This window comes from Stegodyphus dumicola, chromosome X2 (genome assembly GCF_044657685.1).
Source record: "Stegodyphus dumicola isolate Sdum_Otavi_A_Nest chromosome X2, ASM4465768v1".
Taxonomy (NCBI): Eukaryota; Metazoa; Arthropoda; class Arachnida; order Araneae; family Eresidae; genus Stegodyphus; species Stegodyphus dumicola.
This window is the reverse complement of record NC_140781.1, coordinates 154993936-155019067: the sequence shown is the minus strand read 5'-3', so window position 1 is coordinate 155019067 and position 25132 is coordinate 154993936. Positions and strand designations below refer to the sequence as shown.

The 25132-nt window shown below is 36.5% G+C and overlaps 1 protein-coding gene across 4 annotated transcripts in view; it reads left to right on the top strand.

Annotated features, from left to right (window-relative positions):
• LOC118181427 (uncharacterized) overlaps positions 1 to 19127 on the top strand; it is an 83629-nt gene extending 64502 nt beyond the window's left edge. For all 4 annotated transcript variants that reach the window (XM_085808750.1, XM_085808752.1, XM_085808751.1 and 1 more), the window contains 2 exons: positions 8662 to 8859; positions 18816 to 19127. In XM_085808750.1, coding sequence (XP_085664876.1) covers positions 8662 to 8859; positions 18816 to 19015 — 398 coding nt within the window. In that variant the 3' untranslated portion in view covers positions 19016 to 19127. The remainder of the gene's footprint in view (positions 1 to 8661; positions 8860 to 18815) is intronic.
• The last annotated feature ends 6005 nt before the right edge of the window (positions 19128 to 25132 follow it).

Genomic DNA, 25132 nt, shown 5'->3' with positions numbered 1-25132 from the left:
AATCCAATTATCGACAAGCATGCTAACGTGACTAATGAAATTTCGGTCTGAAGGGGTCTCATTTGGAGTGAACTGCTTGGCGAAGTGGGTGGCAAAGGCTTTTACTTTGTCTTCGTTGCTGTATTTGAATCCAGTGTCGTTCTGTAGAGGTTTGTTGCTTGTTTTTGTCGACTTCATTAAACGTAGGGACTTCCAGAATTCTCCGTCTTCCGCATTTAATTTATCGATTTTGTTATTCCAAAGTTTAATCTGGTGGGAGTCAATTAACCTTTTCATGTTGCGATTAAGTTTATTAATTTGCGATTTAATTGCCGGGTCACAAGAGTGAACGAAGATATTGCGGAGTCTATTTCGTGTTTGGGTAATTAATTTAATTTCTTGTGGAAGTTTGAAGTGATGTTTTTTATTAATAATTTTTGTAGTAGAATTTTGCAATGCCTTATCAATGCAGGTGGTGATGCTTGTGATAGCCTGGTCGATATCATGCGTATTTTTAAGTTGCTCTGTTTTGGAGAGGTGATTGTTAATTTCAGATTAGAATTTGCCTCAATCAGTAATTTTTTAAGTGGTGTTGGCTTCAGGCTTGCTAATACCCAGGTGTGCCAGAAATGGCACGTGATCTGAAGAAAGGTCATTGATTACTTCCGTAGTGATCGGTAAGTTATCAGATGTGAGGAAAAGATTCAGTATGTCTGGATACTGTCTTGGGTGAGTAGGCCGGAAAGTAAAATCTTCTGGGGGGGTAAATGTAGTATGGGTAATTGAGCAGGAAGTTTTGAAGGATATCACCGTTTTTATTTGTTTTGCGGCATTCCCAGCTAACATGTTTAGCATTAAGATCACTTCCGATTTTGATGAGAAAGGAGTTAGTTAGTAAATTCTGTAAATGTTGATCTTGCATCCTGAGATCTGGAGTGTTGTAAAGGGCGCATACAAGCATATTTCCCCAATTAGGGATCCGAACTACTACTCTTACTTCTTCAAACCCATGAGAATTGTCAGAAGCGTAGAAGCAGGAATCCAAACTTCGCTTAACATAGATTACGGCACCTCAGCCTCTATGACTGATCCTATCGCAGCGATAACTGTCATGATAACGCATTCCATGTCATGATCGTCACTGGGGTCATTTTTACTAAAGACCTATAATCCATAATTTATCTCAGCATCGGGCCTCACTGTGTTTTGATTTTCAGCTATGGCAGTTGTATTGTGTATAAGCGCTATAAGATCAGCGATGTTCTTCATGACCTGCTGAGCGTCCGCTACAGCTTTCTGAATTTTCCCAGCGAAAATATCAGATTGAACAGGCTGGACGTGGTATTTATTGATAATGACCCTTTCACCAAACTTGGGGGCATTGGGTTTCTGCTATGGAAAGGCCTCACAACCCTTCCAGTTGCTGGTATGCTTCCCGAGACAGTTACAACATTTCGGCTCAGAATCTTTGGGTTCCGGGCAATTCCGGCTTTCATGAGGGCCTGCACACTTACGGCAGCGAGGCGGGTGGTGACATGCCGCCTGCGCGTGATGGTATCTTTGACGTCGAAAGCATTCTGTGGGCCCGCGCAGACCACGATATCTTTCGACTTTATTGTGCAAGTACATTAGATATTTCAGATGGTATATCTCATTGTTCTTAGGGTTCTTAGGGAGAGTGACCAGAAATAGGGGCATTTTAGCCCTATCTTTTCCTCTGCCCTTCATTAGCTGTTCCACTTTGAGCGCAGTGAAATCTTTTTCACGGAGCTTCTCCTGAATGTCCGTGGGTTTCGCATCAATGGGAGGATTTCTTATCACAACTTTGAGGTTCTTCTCCTCAGGAAGAAGGAACGAGTGATAAGAAAGTTTTTTTGTCGAAAAGGGCAGTCATACTTCGGAAGGTATCCGAATTTTTTGTGTGTATCTCATAGTTGCCTTCACCTTTCTTTTTTGCGGTGAAATCGGTCAGTTGTTCCTTTTCAAGCAGTTCAGTGAAAGATTTCCAGTTGTACTTGCATTCTCGAATGCAAATCGGCGGCATTTTCGCCGTCCTGTGCGGGAAAGTGAACTGATTCTCAGTTCGGGTTGCTCCAGTCTGAGTTTCATGAGCATCACTATCCATTGTCCCAGCCGGGCACGTGACCTCATCCAAAATGTTGATTGGCCGAGCTACGTTTTCTGCCAAAGACATACTCGCGTGAGCTGACTTTTCAGCAGCCTCAATAGATGGCGCCACATTATCATGACTACTAGCAGCAACCTCGTGTGTTGGAGTGTTAGGACCATCCGCACTGAATGGTTGATGAAAGGCAGTGTCGATCATGGCAGACGAATCGCGTGGTTCTTCCTGAGCGGCGGGATTCAGAAGTTTCTCTTCCTGAGGAAAAGGATTCACAGATTTTTCTTTACCTTTTGGGTTTATAGCCGGGGTCGGCGTTTCCCGTGCGTTCGCCTAGTTTTCCGGACAGATTTCTTAATTTCTGTGTAATTTCCATCATCCGAACTGTCCATATCCAGTGGAGTTCCTTCTTCAGCAAAGGAAAATCTGTTAGCGACTGGAATATTAAATTCAATGGTGGGACTGAGCGGGCGTTTGCTGCTAGTCCGCGTCTCATCCACTATCATAGGTTCCGCAGCCAAGTTTGTCATAGACTGTCCAGGCTCCGGTTGGTCCCTAGCAGGTATATTTTCCTTAACATCAGTGTTTTCAGATCCCTGGAGAGTCATTTTGTGGAGTGTGGCTCTAAAACCGTGAAGTACTCGTAGTTCCATACTCTCCGTATCAGTGAGTGGCTTGTCATCAGGTCTCACTTCGTACTCCGTGATTAACACTCCGACAAAGTCAAAGAGCTTTTCCAGCATTGTTCAATCGGTAAAGAGCAGAGGTCGTAGAAAGAACAAACACGTGGCCGTGCTGTTAGGTTCGCTAGGCCTTTTTACGGTCTCGTAGCCGGGGCCAAGGCACTAGCCTACTATTAGTCCCTAACAGCAAAAGGAAGTACGCAAAATCAAGTGCAGGGAAAATCAGAGCGAGGGGCTGAAGTTCCTTTACGCCCCGAGTTGAACTCAGAATCACGCTCAAGGTCGTTCTTTCAGCAGCGAGGAGAAAATCGCCCGTCTAACTCGAAAGTCAGGAGTGAACAATTCAGAATATCTCTGACAGGAATGGCGCGAACTCTTCATTTATAGCGGCGGTTATGTAACATGCCAGAATATTCCCGAAAGTACTGGTCTAGGGGGAAGATCTTGAAATTTCGGAAAGTTAATTAGAGGTTGCCTGTTCGCGTAGAGCAGTAGTCGGCAAACTTATTAGCCAAAGAGCCAAATATGAACGTTACAACAATTTTTTAAAAAATTGGGAGCCAAATCTGCTTGTTTATTAAACTTTTATTACACTAAATACACTGGTGTGCAAAAATTAAGGACGAAGTCGAAAAATTAGCATATCAGCTGAACGAAGAGGCAGAGCGGACAGAAAGACCAATCAGGAGATTAAGTAAGGTGATGTACGGTAGCACATGCTCAGATATGCAGCTAGACGTAATGGGGGAGTGTCTGAGTAGTATAAAGCATGTTGTCGGTGTAAGATCAGTATTTCTGGCAAAGAGATTGCACGCCGTATAGCAGTTAAAATCACACCGAGTTGCTGCCTCAGCGAGAAATGCGAATAATCAATCTGTTAGACGACATCTGGATGCTTTTACCCGAGGTCGAATCATTGGGAAGTTGGAGGAAGGCCGCAGTGTGACAAGTGTGGCTGCAGAGTTCGGAATTGCTCTCAGTATCGTTTCACGACTTTGGAGACAATTTCAAAGTACAGGAACAGCTATCCGGGGGTTTAGTAGTGGTCGTCCACGAGGAACCACACCCGCAGATGACCGGTATATTGCCTTACACGCCAGAAGAAACAGGCGGCAGACAGCGGGAGAAATCGCTAGACACACGACACAGGCGACTGGACGACCGATATCGCGTTTTACCGTGGCCAGAAGACTACACGGTGGTGGTCTGTTTGCACGACGCCCTGTACGGTGTGTACCTCTAACACCTGCCCATAGGAGAAGGCGTTCTCTGTGGTGCCGGGAACACCGGAATTGGAGAGACAATGAATGGGGACGAGTACTCTTTACAGATGAGAGCAGATTCAGTCTGAGTAGCGATTCTCATCGCATACTCATCTGGAGAGAGCGGGGAAGCCGCAATCATCCCTCGAACATCATTGAAAGGGACAGGTATGGAGGTGGCGGTGTTCTCGTTTGGGGAGGCATCATGCTTGGTAGTCGTACAGACCTTCACATCTTCGACGCAGGTTGAGTCAACGGGACCCGTTATTGTAACGAGATTCATCTTCCATATGTGCGTCTTTTTAGAGGCGTTATGGGTCCGCAGTTCCTTTTCATGGACGACAATGCACCATGTCATCGCACAGTAGCTGCCGAACAGCTCTTAGAGAGTGAGGATATTGAACGTATGGATTGGCCGGCACGATCTCCGGATCTCAATCCCATCGAGCATGTATGGGATTTTCTAGGCAGACGCTTGGCAGCTCGTACCTTACCACCAGTAACGATTCCGGAGTTTCGATTGGCGCTGCAAGACGAATGCGTTCGAATTTAGAGCGCCGTATCTCCTTGTTTTTTAAAACCAGCAATTGTATTTCAAAGCTACCAATGTCAATTTCAAACGGAGAAAATTTCAACGCGGCTATCGTAGCATTAAGAGGATTTTTGACAAATGCTAAAGTTGCTCTGCTGTTTTTAAGTTCCTGAAACCTGCTGAGAAATGCTCTCCTCATATTTAAAATTATTGCTTTAAAATGGTATTTATCAATAGAGGAATAATTTTCTTGGCTATGCTTCAGCTGGCTCGGAAAGTGAAACAATGTTTCCCTTTCAAAATCCTGTGCAAAAATGAAATAATTTCTTTTCGAATGTTATTACTTCGAATGTTGTTTCGAATGTTATTTGTTTTCGAATGTTATTCAAAAAAATTAAGTTCCCTTTCCCTTGTAGTTTACGATTAAGCTGATTTAGATGAGACGTAACGTCTATCTTGAAATGAAAGTTTTGAATCCACTGATCGTCTGTTAGTTCTGGATAGTAAACGTCCTTTTCAAGAAGAAATTCTTTAATTTGCGGAAAAAGGGTCGCGAAACGTCTTAAAACGTTCCCTCTTGACAACCAGCGTAGCTTGTTATGAAGCAGAAGATCAGCGTACTCACTCTCCATTTCAAATAAAAATTCTTTGAATTGGCGATGATTAAGAGCTTTAGCTAAAATGGAGTTGATAATGGTAATCTCTAATTCCATAACTTTACAAATTTCTTCCGGAAATGTTTGCGCACAAAGCGCTTCTTGGTGAATGATAGAATGGCAAACAAGTATCTCGTGATTAATTTTTTCTTTCAAAATAGCAAAAATCCCTTTTCTTACGCCGGTCATACTTTTGGCCCCATCTTTTGAAATCGACACAATTTTATCGAGGGAAATATGATGTTTATCCATACACTCAATTACAGCCTTGGCGATATTTTCTCCACGCGTATGACCTTTGAGTGGCAATAATCCTAAAAGTTCTTCTTTAGGGCCTGAATGAGACATAAATCTTACAAAAAGTGAAACTTACGTTGTATCATTTATGTCACAAGACTCGTCAACTGCTATTAATAAAGCCGAAACCAATTTCAGATCTTCGATATACTGGGTGGTTATATTCGAACACATTTTAATTGTTCTATCTTTAATGGCTTTGGCAGACAATGGTAACTCTCTAATTCTTTTCAGAATATCTGCTTTGTTCTTAAAATCCCGAAATAGCTCTTCGGATGCATTTATAAAACAATTTTTTATGTATTTGCCGCCTGTGCACGGTTTTCCTCTCTTAGCAATCTCTTGGCTACAAACAAAACTTGCCATATTAATATTGCTGGAAGATTGCATCCACTTATTAAACACAGAAGTTGAGGACTCTTGACTCTTCTGAAGTTCCTCAACTGCTTTCTTCCTTGCATCGCCGGTAGGATATTTAGTGCTAAATGACGCGTGCTTTCTTGTAAAGTGTCTGTCTAAATTTGACTTCTTGTTATGTGCGAATTTCTCCTTACAAATAAGACATGTCGGAAGTCCATTCAAGTTTTGAATATTGGCAAAATTCTCGGTTCACTCAACTTTAAATTCGCGGTTTTCATCTTCCGTTTTTCTTTGCTTTTTTTTTGGGGGGGGTAACCATGTTAATTGGGGTAAATACAATTTTATTAATATATGTAACTGCACTAAAAAGAAAAAAAAATCCATCATCAGAATAACAAAACTTTTAATATGACCAAAAATGGAAGAAAATTTCCAACATTTGGACAAACAGAAGTTATCGAAAAATCGATTACAAATTTTGTACCGGAACCACAAACATGAATACCTATAAGATGTGCAGCTACATTAAAAAATACAACTTTTTAATAAGACAGGAAAACGGCAGACACGGTAGATAAGACAAAACTGTTTACACTGCAACTGCTGCTCTGTGATGCCAATTTGTACCTTCACTACTTTATAAAAAGCATGCACGCGCATGCCGGTAGCTTGTACATGGTTTTATGTTTATGTTTACGAAAACTAATAAAATTAAAATAGATGTTCGTTACGTATTTTTACAACAATATAAAATTTTAATTACCTGTCTATCTTTTTACTCAAACAAAAAAATTATACATGATCTCGATTTATAGAAGAATTTTAATTTATCAAAATAAGATGTAATTTTTTTCTTACTAAGTTTTTTTTAATGAAAATATTATTGCGCCTTCCGTGGCTATTTGTACCAGAGCCGCACGTAAGGAGCCAAAGAGCCACATGCAGCTCTGGAGCCGCACTTTGCCGACCACTGGCGTAGAGGAAAGCCATGGTATTTTTTATATTTTACACACATATATGTACGTGCATCTTGAAATATGTCCAAGAAACCAAAGCAGTATATTAAAAGAAACAGATTACAGGTACAAACTACGTTACGGTATTTTCGTTAAAGAAATACCTCATTTTTACGGCAGTTTTGGAGAATTTGGGGGTCTAGGTTGAAGAATTAAAAAATTGTATTTGTTGACAACTACAGAGAAATTCTCTCAATTATTCACTACCGCATTTTAAGAGCAAGCAACCATGTTTTGGAAAGAAACGTTGTAGCCGAACGAAGTAGCATCATTTATTTGAAATAGCTTACTGCAATTGAGAAATCTTTCGAGCACTATGACAACAGGCCGAATGACACATTTCCGAACTCCAGTAATGACTTGGTGACAAGCTGAGCGTACCTACCTACCAGTATGCAGAGAAAAGTGAGAATTAAACGGACCTTGTGTTTAAGTCATCCACCCATTAATCAGAAGAAGCTTTTCTATGCTGAGAAGATAGTGCACGTGTTTCTTTCAGAGATAAGCTGCTCGAAAAGTTTTCTGATAATGATAAGATCCTATAACTTTTTTCTGAAATGTAATTTTTTAACATTCACTTCAAACATCATTTAAATATAACTCAAAAGAGATTGGCTTGAATTGTGTGATTATAGCAGCACACACTAGGATCATTTGAATGTAAGCCAAGTTGCTTTTCTAAAAGACGTTTGAAAGGAAACTGGTGCGCATTTATGTTACGATAACAGAAACGCGAAAAACCTCATGTAACTAGCTTATTCCAAAACTTGCAATAGAACCAGAGACAAACAACTTTGTGTTTTGCGGTTTTAGCGGCTTGAAACTAGTTGCCCTATGGGAAAGGGACAGACAAATCTTTGGATACTGGTGTACATTTCATTCACCAAGCAATTTTCGGCAGCTGACTTACATTTGAGAATGCCAAATGATAAAACAGATACATTAATTTGGATTGAATTAGTTCTTAGTTTTGTATTCATTAAATATACAGATGAATGCACATGTACTTTACCATTGTTTATTTTTCACAAATGAAAATTTTCACCAAAGAGCATGATTTGGCTCCAATAATGGGTAAGCGTAACGTCATATAACGTCTCTGGCTTGGCTTTATTTAAATTTGATTAATCCTAAGCACGCCAGCTTATTTTTTATAAAGAAAGGTACTAGTTAGATTCCATTTCTCTGTTTTTCCCTAAGAGTTTTTTTTTTTTTTTTTTTTTTTTAGGGAGGGTGGAAATTAAAAATTTGGGACTTGCCTTCTACAGAATAAAATACAGGGGAGTATTTTCAAAGCTATGGTATCCTGGCTTAAGAAAAAGTACGCATTATAAATGGGCGCGATTCCTAAATAGCATTTGTTGATTATATAACTAAACAAAGAGCGATTTGCCCTTTCTGACTTGCATCGGAATGATTGACGCAAGATCTTCGCCAACTTTCATGATCAATGGGAAAGTACATAAGTACCCGAAACTGTAGTTATAACTAATCCGTAAATAAATTTCGCAGAACATAATAAATGTTTTTAAAGCAATATATTTTGAAAATTTTAACATTCGTGTGAGTCATTCAGACAAACTTCCCATATAAATCAACGAATATGAATTTTTAAGTAGTTAAACGAATATTTCAAAATGCAGAATTTTATATCTAAGACAAATAGTACTGAAATGATTACTTACATAAACGCTTTATTTGTATTTCAGTAGTTCCATGGCCTGGTAATTTATGATCAAACATCTCACTTCTAGGCAGCGTTTTCATGTACAGTTGTCCGGCGGAAGTTATGATTCCCGTCTTTCTAGTTGTGGGTGGATCTGTGTTTCTGTTCTCCGTCGTGCTGCTTCGGAAACTTAGCAGGATGGCAAAGCAAAGCGAGTCCGATGAAATCTGCTATAAAAAAAGTTTTATGGTCGCACTCATTGGTCAACTTGGCTGGTTTGTTGCAGGTAAGAAAGTTAAATTTGTACTTATTTATGCCAAACATAAAAAACTCGAACAAATTCATCTACGTAGACTCTAAACTCCCTTTTTCTTATTTGAGACTACTTTCAAATAAGGAGTTCCAGAAGCGCGAAGTAATTTTGCCGACGTTTCTGAGTACCTGTTACTTCAGAGGTAACTAGAAGGCAGCCTGGCTGACTTTTGCAATATAGATTTAAAGCAGTTATTAAAACAGTAACAGTAAATATAGTCGGTAGCACATTTTGTAAATCGTAGGGCAGTAAGTTAGGTTAAATTATTAAGGCAAAAGCACTTCCGGGCTTTCTGTTTAAGGGGAAAAATTCCCTTGCGAAGGATATTTTAAGGGAAACTTCCATGCAGCCAGCCTGTTTTCTGAGATTTTAATCCATGTCAAACTACAAGTGTTCAATCATCTCACTGCTTAGCCGCTGTTGAGCATAAATAGCAGAAATTCATGATGGAAACACATCATCACTTGGGTTAAATAAGCGCAGTGAAGATTATGAACATTTTTGTAAGAAGGCTGTTCGGCCAAAGCAAGTTATTGCCATTTGGGCGCATACCAAAGCTTCCGGTCTCAAATAAGACACAACACGAATAAAGGAAAAGTGCAAAGTTTTAGTCATGTATACATTTTTAAAATATCAAATACTTGGTGTAAATAATAATATAGTTCAAAATTTTGCTTTTCCTGCAAAACAAATTTGCATTAATATATAAATAAATATATAGCGGTATCTATGTATTAACGCAACCACTTTAGTAGAAGTTGCCAAATTTTCAGAATGTGCCAAACTCTGGCAATCATGCTTATAACAATCATTTAGTGGACCAACGTCGCCATTTTCGTACGCGTTCCTTTTTTTTTTTTTTTTTTTTTTTTTATTCCAAGTTCCAACGGTTATTATAAACAATTTTGAAGCCCAAAGAAGCATCACCTAATGAAACTTGTAACAATTTTAACACAATCAGGACAGAAGTAGTCAAACTACAGTTTCTTTCACCACTAAGAAAGAAAGAGACTGGGAAACTAATGTGCTACATGTTGAAATTCAGAATGTGCTCAGTGAGGTTTCCTGTACAGTGGAAATTCGGATCACGAAAAAATTTTGAACAAAAAATGCCTTGGATGACAAACGATGTCTCGAATTACGAACATTCAACTTGGCAACTTATGATTTTGGAAGGTGTTTTGAAGTAACCTGTGCCACATAATTAGCACTGAGGGACTTCGGGAAACTTTTCCGTACTTTTCCGTTTCGCCGACGCAAACCACACCATTTCCGTTTCGCCGGCGCAAATCTCACCAAGCAGACTTTTGACGACAACACATAGTATACACATAAAAAATGTTAACAAATGTTAGTTCAAAGAAATTTTTATTTTGGAGGCATAAATATTTTAATACCGTTTAAATTTTTTTAAATGGGTCATTTGTGTCCTTTCGCCACATAAATGCGGCGAAATATCTTTCCAGATGATGATGTGCCGTTCCTTTGTGTTTCTTATTCTGCCATTTGGTGCTACTCCATAGTCTTTTTATTTTTGTGTGTACGTTCCAGTTTCCGGATCGACAAAATTGTATTTATGGTTCACTTTGAAATGTTGAAAACTTTCCTCTTCCAGTTTTTCAGTGCAATATGATTTCCATGAATCGGAATACATCGCAGTTCCTTTTTTTTTCGATGTTTTCCTTTATTGCCTCTAATATAATACTCACGGATCGGTTTGGCACCTTCACAAGGAAACGTTCTTTTGTTTCACGACAAACTTCTCCAAAGATCCACTGTTGTGATAGAATCCGTGCGTTGTTTTTGCGCTTCGTGAACATACTTTCATCTACATCTACGATCATACCAGGTCCTCCTATTTTGAGTTGTTGACGTTTAAGTAAAGAATCCACACAAACCTATCGCATGCATTCCAATCCACAACTGTTCCGTGACTGATTTCTAACTACTTTTCACACCATTTAACTGAAGTTAATTCTTCACTCCAACCATAAATAAATCTTTCACACTTCAAGAAACTCAATCTCTATGACTCACACCATGTGCCTTTCCATATACTTCTTTTACTACGGCAAAGTTGAAGGGTTGCAGCGCCATTGAACTTCGTCTCCGAAATATAATTACGTTTTACGATTATTATCACAAGTAGCAATGTTAGGCAAAACGCCTTTTTGCTTGAAAGAATCTGACAGATTTTCTTTCTCTGTCCTGGGCAAATCCCAAATTTTCGTTGGTTTTTCATCCATTTTTGGCATATTTGTAAAAAGACGTTAATTTAAGAATTTGCTATGCTTTCATGATACAACATCCTAATTCGCCGGTTCATATCACGTGACCCCAAATGATCTCATTTCACGTAAACTACGCTACAAAAAACTTATTCTCTCAGTAATTATCTACATTAATTTCAAGTCACATCTTAGTATGGAATACAAGTTTAAATGCAAGAACTATTTTAATATTATAATTTAAAAATTCTATGTAAACTGTACACCAATATTGAAAGAAACGATCAATCTGATAAGAAACAGCAGCGATTTGTTTTGAAAATGTGGCGTGAAAGGTTATCAGCGAGGATATTCCGTTAGGCATGGGTTGTACCATTTTTGGCGACTTTATCGCTTGCGCCGAGGAAATGGAAAATTGCGCTGGCGAAATGGAAAAATACCTATTTTTTGTTGGTTAACTCTAATAAACGAGTGACTTACAAGACCATGAAGCCTGCTTTGAGGAAATAATGACCATATTGGGTTGCAGACAGAGACTTAGCAGTTAGGGCATTTTTGTTACCTATGGTATTGTGTTCCTAGGAAAAATGATGGCCTAGGAAGCTAACAGTGAAGTCGGAGAGAAGTTAACTGAGAGTCTTAAAAATGAGCACAACATGAAAGAATTACGACATCTTTAAAAGCAGCAACATAAACCTATTTTGAAGGAAATCTATTTAGAGAAAGATGGAGAAAGAAAAAATGATGCTGATTCTCTCATCCGCGGAATTTGTGCAAAATAGAATAAGATACAAAGATTTCACCCTAAAACAGTAGCGAGCTACAACACAAGCATTTTCAATGACAATGCTAGGTCTCATTTTAGAAATATTTTAAAACATAAGCAACAACAAATTGCACTAAGAATATTTTAAGTAAAGCAGGGTTTCAATGAATCTCAAGCAGAGTCGAATGGTGCTTAGAGATAAAGGAAAAAAAAAAAAAAGATGCCACTTTAAAGAGAATTACCTGATATTTTTAGGGAAAGAAATTTCGCATCCAAATAAGAACATCATCTTCATCACTTAATACTTACGCCATCCACTTTTCTATGTACAAGTATCTGTTTAATATTATTTTATCTTTTTATTTCATATTTAATTATTTCCATTGGTTTTTAATTACGAATTTGTGCACAAAGTATGAATTAAATTCGTGCATAACCAAGATTGGTAACAGTTCACTGCATAACCAAGATTAGTAACAGCAAGCTTAGCCAAGTAATCTCTACAGATAACAAAAGAAAGAGTCTGTTTGTGTGTGTGTCTTTCATTCGTACTGTACGTAAGCTACTCAGGGCTACGGAATTTGGTACATAGGCGCGTCTAGACAAGAGCCAGTGCACCTAAGCGATTTTTTCAAAATTCGACTCAGAATTTTTTATTTTATATTTTTTGATGAAATCGCATCATTTTGAATAGTCTCATTCTTATAGAAATGTGGTTTTGGCAACAGTTTTTCATTCAATGCTTTGTATACGGGACTGCTTACTGTTGAAAATCAGCACTGTTGCCACTTGGAAAAATAAGGGCGATAATTCAGTGCAGTTTTTAAATTTAATGTTTCTCTTGAATACTGGACGTTTGTTGAGAGAAGGCAACGGGAAGTTGATTAATTTATTTAGTAGGATAATTAATATTTATATTAAGGGATATTGCATATTTCATTGTAATTTTTTATATGTAATACAGTTTTGATGAAATTTGTGTCTCTTTTTTTTTTTTTTTTTTTTTTTTTTTTATAAAGTTGTTCTGCAGAGTAAAATTCTGTGCAGTTTTTAAATTTAATGTTTGGCCCTTTAGGCACTTTCTGGTACATTTAAAAGCCAGACGAAGGCTGGCCGCGTAGTGGCTAGTACTTTAAAAAAATTAAATATCAGGAGCATGTCAACACTTTTGACAACTTGAAATCAGTCAAAGGTACAACAGTGATGAAAGAGAAATTCTAACATTGAAATGAAGTGTTGAAGCTTAACAATGAAATGAAAACTTTTTGTACTAATTATTGAAATGAAGAATGGTATACTTTCATTAAAAATTGATCACATGAAAATCCGTGAGTTTGGGAAGTGGTAAAATAGCTCTGGAAAGAGTCTAGCAGCATCTACTCATTGATTTACAGTAACACAGTTTTAGTGACTAGGGCGCCAAGGGCAAAGCATAAAATTGCTGAATGAACACTAATATTTCGACTTCCGCTCAAATCTCGGCGAATGGGTATTTTTAATATTATTTCATCATTCATTTCATTATTTTCTCCATGTGTTACGTAACCACCTACCTTAATTTGCTTTCCTTTACTCAATTAACCTAACTTTATGCCTAATGATGTTTTTTATGTTCTTGATATTACTACGTACAATATTTTATAACGATTAAGTTAATCTACAGGTTGACATATAGATTAATTTAGACAACGTTTTTCCTACAGAATGTGGCTGTAAGAAATTTATCAACTTCAATGGAAGTAAACGTAGTCATTGGTAGTAACTAAGTAAACGTAGTCTTTTAACCTAAATTTGGCTCCAGGATATGAAGGGATTTCGAACAGATATCTGACAACAAAGGCCTTTTTTTGTATTCATTCTAATTTTAAAGAAATAACACATTCTCACATACATGGAAATTTCCGATAAAACGTAGTGTCCCAAATTTAGAAAAATGTATATGTAACATGGACATTTCAACAACTACTGCATTATAACAGGTGTAAATGCAATTTGTGTGTAGTAAATATGGAACCAGTTATACAGTCTTATTGTTCTCTTAGGTAGCACACAACTTGAATCTATGTAGAAGACGAAGTAGCGAATTCTCGCTATGTCTTCAAGAATAAATGCTGTAGAAGAAAGGTTTAAATAACCTTTTAACTAAATTAAAACTGATGCACACACTTCGTACTCACATATCGGCACCATTTGTGGCTAACGTAAAGTTCACAGAAAATAAGAAATCACTAATAAGTTAAGATACCTAAAGACTGGCTTCTTAGCTTAATTAAACGATAAATTGGTTGCACACATCAAAGCCAAGCCGACAAATATCAGTATAAACTGATAGGTGTCTAACCGCGACTAGAGAGCTAATTTCAAACAAAAACTCTGAACCAAGTCCACTACTACTCTTTTCGACCTTTTGAAACGCAGCTTAAATACTGCTTCTGAAACACGTTTAGATTTGCATCTACTTCATAATAAATTTAAATTACGGCATGAAATTGAAATCAGGAGGGAAAGGAAAGTCAAACTAAAAATAATTGGTTAGAATAAGATAAATCCTTATAAAGTGTCTTGCTGCTTGTAGACACTGATGAGTTTTTTTAGCGTAGCTTGACACATCCCATAACAAATTTATATGTAGCAGTCTTGGGTGATGGTGTAGCGTAAAATTTAGCTTGAAATTCTTCTTAGGGGAATTTTAAAATAGTAGGCTTTGTGTACGACTCTACGATAAAAACTCTTTGTTTCAATACGAACACCACCTTCTTATATTGCATGTATTCTTCATTAATTTGCCGCAACGTATCAAAAATGCATAGTCATTAACAGGATTTCTTATCAAGTTCCGAGCTTAGAATTAACATAACAAAGCTTCAAAAAACATGATATCCCTACCATTGGCAAAATAAATCAAATTATCACGCTTTCCAGTTCAGTTTGCGTACACTTTTATTTGAAATACACCTTTAAAAATTGAGTTACAGACAGGAAGAGTCTAAAAAAAAAAAAAAAAAAAAAAAAAAAAAAAAAAAAAAAAAGGTTCGTCCTTTCAATGTTCAGCCTTATACTCCAAAAATGTGCGATAACATCATATAATTTTTCGATGACTTGGTTCTCCCTTCTCTAAAAACAACAAGCTTAACTCGACACTCGACGCAGTTTAGTTTCCTTAGAGTTTACTCTACAGTTCATCAAACTGCTCACCTGAGAGAAAAACTGCAGAAAATTTCAGCTCGAAAGAGATAGTTGCGGCCATGTTTCTGGGTGTGAAAAAAAAAAGCGTTTGGTACAGTATGAAGAGCTAATTTTCTTATTAAAACTCGTATACCTTACTGAGCTTGTGGTGATTATCAAAACATTGGTGCATCTAACCTTGGGGTACCATAAAAGGGTACACTAAAGTCTGTACTACTCCGGTTGGTGATGAATTTCAACAGCTAATGATTCAAGAATTAGAAGTTATTATCCATTAACACTGAAAAAAGCTCCCTTCGAGTTTTTCGGAATCAATGAACCCAGAAACCATACTGACGATGCAGCAAATTATACAAATATTAATTTTCATAATTCACTGGGAACTACTTCGGAGGGATTCTGGATGATAAAAGGTATTTTCTCCCTCCTTTCTGCATCCTTCGTGGTGTAACTGAAAGCACGATAGACGCATATTCAGGAGGTCTGGAGTTTGAATCAGGTGAGGGCACTGCAGATTTTTTCAATTTCCTGTCTTCAAAAAATTCTAAAAGAACTCTACAAGGGGCGGCCGAAGTAAAAGGTGGTGTACAATAATTTGTCACCATCAGGATTTGGAGATTGGGTCCCCTCATCGCCAGTCGAGCTTTAAAAGAGAGAGTGTTTAAGATATTTTCTCTTTTTCTGGGTATGCTTTGTGCACTGGAAGCATGCTCGCCCGGCGAGGGCATTTAGAATTCCTTCAGTTCCTGAGTATGTGCATAAAAGCTAAGAGGTTCTTATGAGAATCTGTGTATTAATTATTTAGAGATAGAGATTAGAAATCTGATGCACATAGGCCTTTTTGGCTATGGATCGTAAAATCCACTATCCATCCATCATATCTTAAATGTTGGATGTAAAAACAATCTCTCTCCATAATCAAATCCATAATGATATATTCATCTTCTACCTTTACAAAGTAAAGCGTTCAGAATTATTACGGTGCTCAATATTTCGTTTGGAATTCTACTCTTCATGCGAGCTAATAATGAACTAATCACCATTTTTTTAACGTATTTACTACGATTGTAAAGTTCAGAACTTTGCGTTCATAAGTAATATTGGAAACCATTTTAAAAAAAGCCCACGTGTTGTTTTTCAAAAATGTAAGATCACAGTATGGTTAAAGAATCAATACCAGTGCTTTGAATTTAGGATCTCACCAGCGGTTGAGCATTAAAGCCGCTGAACACGGGTAGTTTGACCGAGGTTTGATTTCAGGTGAACGGGTTGGCTACATAGGCATTTTTGTAGTTTTTTTTTACTTCATTGTACGAAATATTGTAATCGCGGAAAATTTCAGATACCATATTTCAAGGGAAATATACATTTTGGCCGTTCCTGAATCATTTTGGACGATTTTTTTTTTTTTCGTGATGTCTGTATGTACCGACAGAATAAAGGACTTTTTTCCCCAAAACAGATTGTAAAATGGATTTAAAGTGGATTCAAAAGAATTCGCTCAGATTTCAAATTGCGTAAGTTTAGATAGTTTTATATTTCTTAGACGCCATTGAAATACTAGTTTAATTTTTAAATCCTTTTTTTTTTTTTTAATTTTAATCCTTTTTTGATATCCTATGGATTTAACAGTTTGGAAAATGCCCATGACGAAAAGTCTCCAACAGAATTTTTTTCAAAGAATATGCATCATTCATTATAGAAAATTATGTTTGAACAAATTATGCTTTAGCAATAACTCGGTAGCGAAATAGCGATGCAGGAATCCATTCAGTTATGTGTAGCCTTTTTTTATATAAATTATAATAATAAAAAGTATTATATGAAATTAACCGTTCATCTAAATTAAAACAATAATCTTAGATAGTTATTTACTATTATACTTCCTTTCTTGCGTTAGGGTTGCCGTAATTATTTTTGGGAGCACTGGCATCAACAATAGTTTGGCGATTTTTTACGGTCCTCAAAACGGAATATTACCAAATTTTGTATATAGGACTGCTATAACATCTACTTGTGCACCTTCCTCTTTTTTACTGCAATTGCCAGAACTAAGCGTATATATTATACAAACCCATACCCTTACACGGCTTAGAAATGTTCTTACCAGGCCTTTATTTTCGCAATCGTTAGTCGCAATTATATACTTCCAGTTACAAAAGTGTTTTAAATGGCAAAATTATTCATATTTTGGAAATATGAAATATTTTAAAAATTTAATTTTCGACAAATAACGAAATTTAACTTTTAATGTGGTCTCCATTTTCATATACTTATATTTAGGTTTATATAAAAATAAGTTTTATACTCGTAATGGAAAAAGCAAATTAGAAGAAATTTGACTACTTAAAAAAAAAAAAAAAAAAAGAAGAAGAAGAAGAAGACTGTATTTAATTTTAAAATTTTTAACTTGCCTTGAGAGATCGGTTCATTAAGCTAGAATAACTAAGTTAATTGAGTTGAGTTTAAATGAAGTGCAGCAAAAAATCTGCATAATTTAATATGCCGTACAAAGAAATCATGCGGCGTTCACATCACATTTTTTTAAACATAAATATGAGTTAGTTTCCCTTAGAAAGTGTCCCACGAAGGCTTCGTCGCAAAAATATCAGAAGTCAATAGCAAAAAATTATGAGATCGGTTTAACTAGGATCCATGTAATTCAGCGTTTTTTTAAACACTTTCTGACATTGTTGGAGGAATGGGATGGTTTTTCCCCCTCCTGTAAAAATTAGATCTTTTTTCACATAGCCCCTTTTTACACCTTCCGATTCCGTTAATTGTAATATAAATATTTCATTGTATACTTAGTAACTTTTACTACTAACGTCAAACCACTCAATTATGTTTCATTCATCTTGTATATCAAAGAGAAATTTGTTACATTTTTTTTCAACTTAGGAGTAGGTGATAGAAAATTATGCTGAACTATTGACATGTTCGTCGTATCAGTTAGCTTTCTGAAAATCGAAAGATAACAAAATTTTATTTTGAAAAATACATTTCAAACATCCTTTTGTAATGTTGATATCCTAATTATGATTAAAACCCAGTTCAGAAATTGATAAGTAATTACTACTATTTGAACAAAGAGATCCATTCAGTACTATGCTTACATAATTTGAGTATAGCACTGAATGGAATTATTATTAGTTAACGCAGGTGTTATAAAACATTCCATTTTTATTTGCACCATAAATAGTGTAACACACATCGAAATCATATTCATACGTATAGCAAAAACATCACGAATAAACATTTGCAACTCTTGTAGGGATGCTTTTCATTAGAAACTTGTTTACGCGTGATTTTCAAAATAAGGAATCCAATGGGATAATATCTATACTTTGTGGAAGCAAAGAAATAGGCCTATTTCTCCCAGTCTAACTGATATGGTAAACAAATGCTTAACATATCGCTGAAAAGTGCAGGCAGGCTCCAGCTTGGGGAAATCTGATAATGATAGGCTTCTTCTATACATTTATACTCTTCATTCAAAGAAATAAAAAACTGTGTCGTATATCTTGATACATGCTGACTTCAACAATAACATAAAACTCCATTATTATTTTTCGGATACCTTGTATTTAAGTTTTCAATAAAAATTTAATAACTCGTTTATTACCTGTTCCTGTTTGACCATGTACATTTCGAAACATATGTTACTAAAAGTATATTCATCTGTATAGCATGAAATTTCAGTAATATTTTATGATTTCGGGAATTCCTAATAATTTAAATATTTTTAGGGTGTTATTGGATATATGGAGCATATGAACCAGATTACTACAATGAAGACAATTCACAGTATTGTCATAAAACTTTGTATCAGTTTTCTTTTTGGCTCTTGAACTCTATCTTTCTCACATTATCATTATTTGCCGTCTTGTTTTCTGTGTACATAGTATTTGGAAGAGAACAAGCTCACGACATTGGAACTAAAGTATGAAGTCATACAATAAAACTATAAAATTGTGATGTAAAGCATTTTTTTTAACTGTGGAAGTTCAGATCATATCTAAATTTTGATTTCGAATAAATACTTGTTATTTACATAAAAAGTGCTGTGTGTGCTGAATTGTGATGTGATCAGTTTTCTTTTTGATACAAATTATTTTAATATAAATAAACAGAGAAAATACACTCCAATTTAAAATTAATTTAATAACAAAATATACGAAATTTAATACTTTAAAAAATTTGATAATCAAATAATGCATTTGATCACACGAAGACTTAATTCAATTCTGTTTAACACTATTTCATTTTCTATTAAATATTTTATTCATCAACATAATTCCTTTAATTACTTAAGAATACTTATTTGTCTCATTGATATATTTAAGGCAGCGATAAGCTTTTTGACGCGCGATGCAACTTTTGCAAATCGTAAATTCTGTGGCCTGGGGCAGCAGCAACTCTTACACCACCCTTGCATACTCTAATTCAAGTGTTCCCAACATTATGCCCGCGGGCACCGATCGTTTGACTTGAGCCTGCCGCTGTGCGATTACAATAAAAATGTTTTGGTTTTCAAAAATATTCTATGTAAAAGTTTTCTTATTTTTAATGAAATAGAAATTTTGTCCAGGTACCAGCAGAAAGCGAAATGTGACCGATCTCTTTTCTTTTTTATGTGCATGTATTATTAACTCTATCCAACTATAAATTCACTTTGAAAAAGTAAATGGTGCCCGCCGTCCAACAGGTATTCTAGAATGTGCTCTTAGGGACAAAAAGTTTGGGGACCCTGCTCTAATTTAATACATCCACAGAAGGTACAGAGCCAGTTTTTCTTCAAATACAGTTTTCAAATAGTTAAGATATATTATAGCTCTGGCACAGGTACTGAATATGCCTCTACTGATTTCAAGCGCAACTTAATATAGGTTCGTATTGTTGCTCTTGGGAAAGTGAGAACTATGTCAGATAGCCTTTGAAATCGCTACAATTTTATTAAAAATCTAAACGTTGTCTTAATTACAAGGGCGTATCTCTTTTACAATTATATTATTCACTTCGTTTTCCCCAGAGTAATGGTTTTCTTGGGTAAATAATGGGTTATTATGTGTACCTCTTTCTCTCCACATCAGGACTTTCCTGTCACCCAGCTGTATGCAATTAAGCACGACTTATCGTAGATTAGACTATTACTCCATCGATTCCTTGTCCAGTTGCCATGTTCCTGTGAGTACTCTTTGCAAGTTGTAACAGTAGTGTACTATCAGCTTACAAGCATATAATGTAACCGCCCTGCACAGCCGATTTCTAACAGTTTGTGTCGAATATTTTCCTTCGTAGTTATTAAAAGTTTAAATTGCAGAAGCTTATGCTAGTTGACCATCAACGATTAAAAGTAATCAGTCCTCGCAATGAAGGTTTCCGACACTGAACTCTCAATTCTTTTCTCTCTCTGTGTATGTGTGTATATAATTCAGAATCAGGCCGATCAACACACATTGTCGTCAGGGGGTTGGTGTAACTTCTTTCGTTACACCAACCCCCTGACGACAATGTGGCAAAGGAAGTAAATACCTTTTTTTCCTTGGCAGTTTTCATTTTTGGTTTTTGAACCTTTTCATGTAATTTTTCACGGAGTTTCTGGAGTTTATTTTCAGTGGTTTGTTCTCGGTGACTATGGGATGGATTTAAATGTTTAATTTTTATTTTACAGTATTACCACCGCTGTTACAGTTGCCGCTATTAGTGCATAGTTGGATTATTTTTTAAACTGCTTTTTACATTGTATTTATTCATTATATATATATATATATACAAACATACATGAATCTGCTCATCTAGAAATACGTAATATCGTAAAACGTAGCCATGTAGCCGCTAATATTCTACAGACAGGCAGTTAAATAATTGAAAAAATAATGAGATTTCGAAATTAGTACCTTTTTAAGTTAACGAAAAAAATCCCAAAGATTTTCGCTAGAAATCCGAAGCAATTCACAACATTTGGTTTTGAATTTCTTATAAATAGCGCCACAGCACACTGGCTTAAGGTAGTTTCTGCAATATATTTAGATTGTCAAGAAAGAAGTGTAAGATAGAAAATAAATATATTTTTCTTTTCATTCAAGTGTAGTATCTTGCATTCAAGCCTTTTACACCAGCAAAAAGCACAGCAAAATTTTCGTGCAGATGGTTACCCAAAAGATATAATGATTTTTGTCTTCATCACAGATCTTTTCTCTTATTGCCAAAATCTCAAACACCTCAAAGCAAATCACTGCCACTACGTTCACTTCCAGAATGCTAGCAATCTTTTCAGTTCTGTGCAGTGAAACCACATCGTACACGTTACTTCTATTTATATGGTTTGTGTATTTATCACATTAACACTTTTTTTACTGTTATTTTAGACCTAAAAGATCTCTCGCATGATTATATAATATATATATAAATAAATAAATATTACAATAAATTTCTTACTTAATTTAAAAATTTTTAACAAAAATTTTCAAAATTTAAATATTGAATTTTACTTTAAAAAAATTTTTTTGGTACTTTATTTCAAAACCATTTTCGATTTTTTATGACCCTTAATAGTTTGCAACCATTTTTTTCACATTACGTTACAGTTAGCATTTTTACAATACTTCACAGTTAGCAGAATTTTTGCAACAGAACACATATTTTACATTACTTAAAAGTTTATAGAATAAGTTTTTAAAATGATCTAACAGATAGCAGCTTAACACTCAAGTTAACCTTATATTAGCGCCCTCTGTTTATAAAGTTAGAAGAAACACACTACTTAACATCACTTAGCTTGGCAAATGCTGCTCCACTCTCCAAATACAAATATAGTTGGTAAGTTAAATTAAATCTTAGTATTTACTTGCCTTTTTAGAATTATTTATATATATTTTATAAATAGTATCTAGTTTCTTTTTGATTTATATGCATAATTCGTGTCCAGGAAGTTTTCTGTAGGCAAGTTTCTAAATTACTTTTTCTACTCTTAATTGACCTTTTTTTAATTTCAATTCTAGTCTTTACTTGCTATTTTCTCAAAATTCCACTTGTTTAAATTTCTTTTTAGTAATTCACAACATTTGGTTTTGAATTTTGCTTTTACCCTTGCCTGCATGGATGACGAAACACGAATTGAATAATTGAAGAGTTAGGTTTGGAGGCAACTTCCCCTTGATAAGTCTGTCTCCTGCCTGCTCAACAATTATTCACTTATGCATTTTTATAAATTTTTTAGGATTAAAACATTTTTTAGAATTATATATTCACATATTTTGATATTTGCACTTGATTTACATATGCTTTCAGAATTTAAATGATATTGTAGATTAGTTTGCAGCAATAATTAATCGTTTATTTGTAATTCAATTTCATTATTTAACATTTAATTAACTTTAAATTTGCTCTTACGAATAGAGAATGTTTGTTAAATTATATATATATATTTCAAATAATGATTTGAGAACAATCTAACGCCTTTTTCCATATAAGTTAATGGTAATTTTTCTTCATTTGACGCTGTTTTGGTTTATGAAAAAATTTCAGGAACACTCTATTTTTGAAAATTTTAGAAAATTATAGTTGGCAGTGATTCCTTGACCATTGTTTACCCGCCGAGAGAGAATAATATTGCTATGTAGAGTTTAATGCATTATTTACGCATCTTGCAGAGCCTGTTTATTTTAGTGAATTGATTACTGAACCTGAGTGTTCTACACTTACTGACTCAACAATATCTTTAATTCAGCAAAACTATGTCGCTAAAAATTATCAGCACAAAGAAAATTAATATTTTGTTCAAGTTCGATTCTTGGTGACTGTCTAATCTTCATGGTTTTAATGTACTCCATTAAAGCGGTTTAAATAAAAATAATATGAGAGAGAGATAATGTGATAGAGTTCAAGAGAAAATAAAAGTAAAAAGAATTATTCTATGTTTTACAGTAAGCATCATTCTACTTTAGTCATATGTTGGCACTTTTCGGTCCTGGTCTGCAGAGTATTGAAGGCTGATCAAAGGGCAGTTAATGAGATAATCTCAATCATAAAACAAATGTTCTGCTCTTGTTCCTAAAAAATGCGAAGAGTGGAGAGATACGCTTTCGACTTTAGTGTTCCCACAGATAATGATCTGAGATGGACCAAGCTGTCTTGTTCTTTACTGAGAATTGTATCATGAGCGAACATTTCGCGAAACTACTTTCGATCCAAGCAATAAATGTAACAAAGTATCTTACTACTTCACAAATGGGCTCTTCCTACCTTCTCCTCAGGGCTACTTGTATTTGCATCATGTTAATAAAATTACACTAATGTTTGTGAAATTTGCAACACCATGAAGGAATTATGCAAATTGAACCAAACTTAACAGGGAATGTAAAGTGAGGTAAGACACGCAAATGATTAGAATTATAAAGCGATTTCGCTTGCGTAGGGCCCACCAGCGGCCGAGCGGTAACGTCGCTGAACACTGGTAGCTCGGTCCGAGGTTCGAATCCCGAGAACGGGCTGGCTGCATGGGTGTTTTCTCCATGTGCAACGTGTATACGAGACAGTAGTCCTTAGAAAATCCTCCACGAAGACATCCCTCCCTTAAGGCAGATAGCCCTCGAGTGCTTTGCCGTAATCTAATAAACCAAACCAATTGCTTGCGTAGAATGCGAACCGAACGCTTGTCCCATGTATATATAAGACTGCAAAGTTGCGTTGCAATATATTTATCGTCCTCCGTCTCCTGTGAACATTAAATTTAGAGGTCAGTATACCTGGTCAACAGTGGAGGGTGCCATACCAACATGAGTTCGAACGAGTTTCGCATCGCAGGTATGCGAGAGGGTTGACTTTCGTAATCGAGCAATCGCAGCACGCAAGCAGCGTAATGCCACAACAGTGATGCATGTTTGGAAGAAATGGACAGAGGAGAACCAAACAAGGCGAAATCCTGGCAGTGGGGCACGCAATTGCACAATGGCACGTGACTGCAAAACCTTCATTCACATGACTATGACGGATCGTACAGCATCTTCTAGTGTGTTAGCACAACGTTGCAGCACGCCTACGGGTGTTGTGTTGTCTAGCTCCACGATTCGTCGCCGTCTGCAGCAGCATGAACTGCATGCAAGGCCTCCTCTACTGCTGAATCACAGACGCCTCCGATTTCAATAGGCGCGGCAACACGGTGCATAGCGTGCCAGTGCCATGTGGCAGCAAGTTGTTTCTTCCAATCAATCTCGCAAAAACCTGGGGTATTATGATGAAAGAGCACGCGTCAGACGTTATAAAGGATGATGTCTACTCCCACCGTGTATTATCCAGCAAACATACCGCACAAACGCCTGGCATCATGGTGTGGGGAGCTATTGGATATATTGTTACGAAATGTACAGGCGCGGTGAGGTGGCTTCCCCGCAAAGCAGTTTTAGGGTTGCCATAAAATGGCAATGGAAGGCAAGGTTGCCATATTTGGCGAGAAATCGCCCACTTGGCGATATACCATGGACGGTTGGAGAACCTTCTGGAACGAATTCATACCGGTTTAGTCAAGAATGTTTCCGAACACAAGCCGAAAGCTATATAAAACGTGCTGGTCTGCAGTCAGGAAGTGTGTCTCTCATCGAGAGTGTGTATGCCTCGTCTAGCGAGTCAATCTCTGCGGAGTCGATCGAGTTGACAGCCAGGCAGGGAGTGCCGAGTGGGTCGTCGAGTTCACTGAAGGAGTCTGTTAGTGTATAGCTGTTAGTGCATCGTCAAGAGAGCGTGTTGAGCTCCAGGAAAGACTGAACCGAAGAGTCAGGAGCTGTGCTCGTTAAGGTCGTCGAGTGCATCGCGAGTTGTAGCGTGGAGAGTCTCGAGAGTACGTGGAGTTCCGAGAACAACCAAGCAGAGTCGGGAGCTGTACTCCGGAAAGCAGAGTCGGCTGCTTTGCAGGAAGCTGTCTCCACCGTGATAGCCCGCTAACCTGAAGGCTGTGTCGCTGGTCGTGTTTATAGTAGATCTTCGACGACTGTAAAAGGTGTTTTGGAGCTGTCCTGATAATACTGCCCAATAAAGTGTGTTTCGATACTTCATAAAGTGTCGTCGT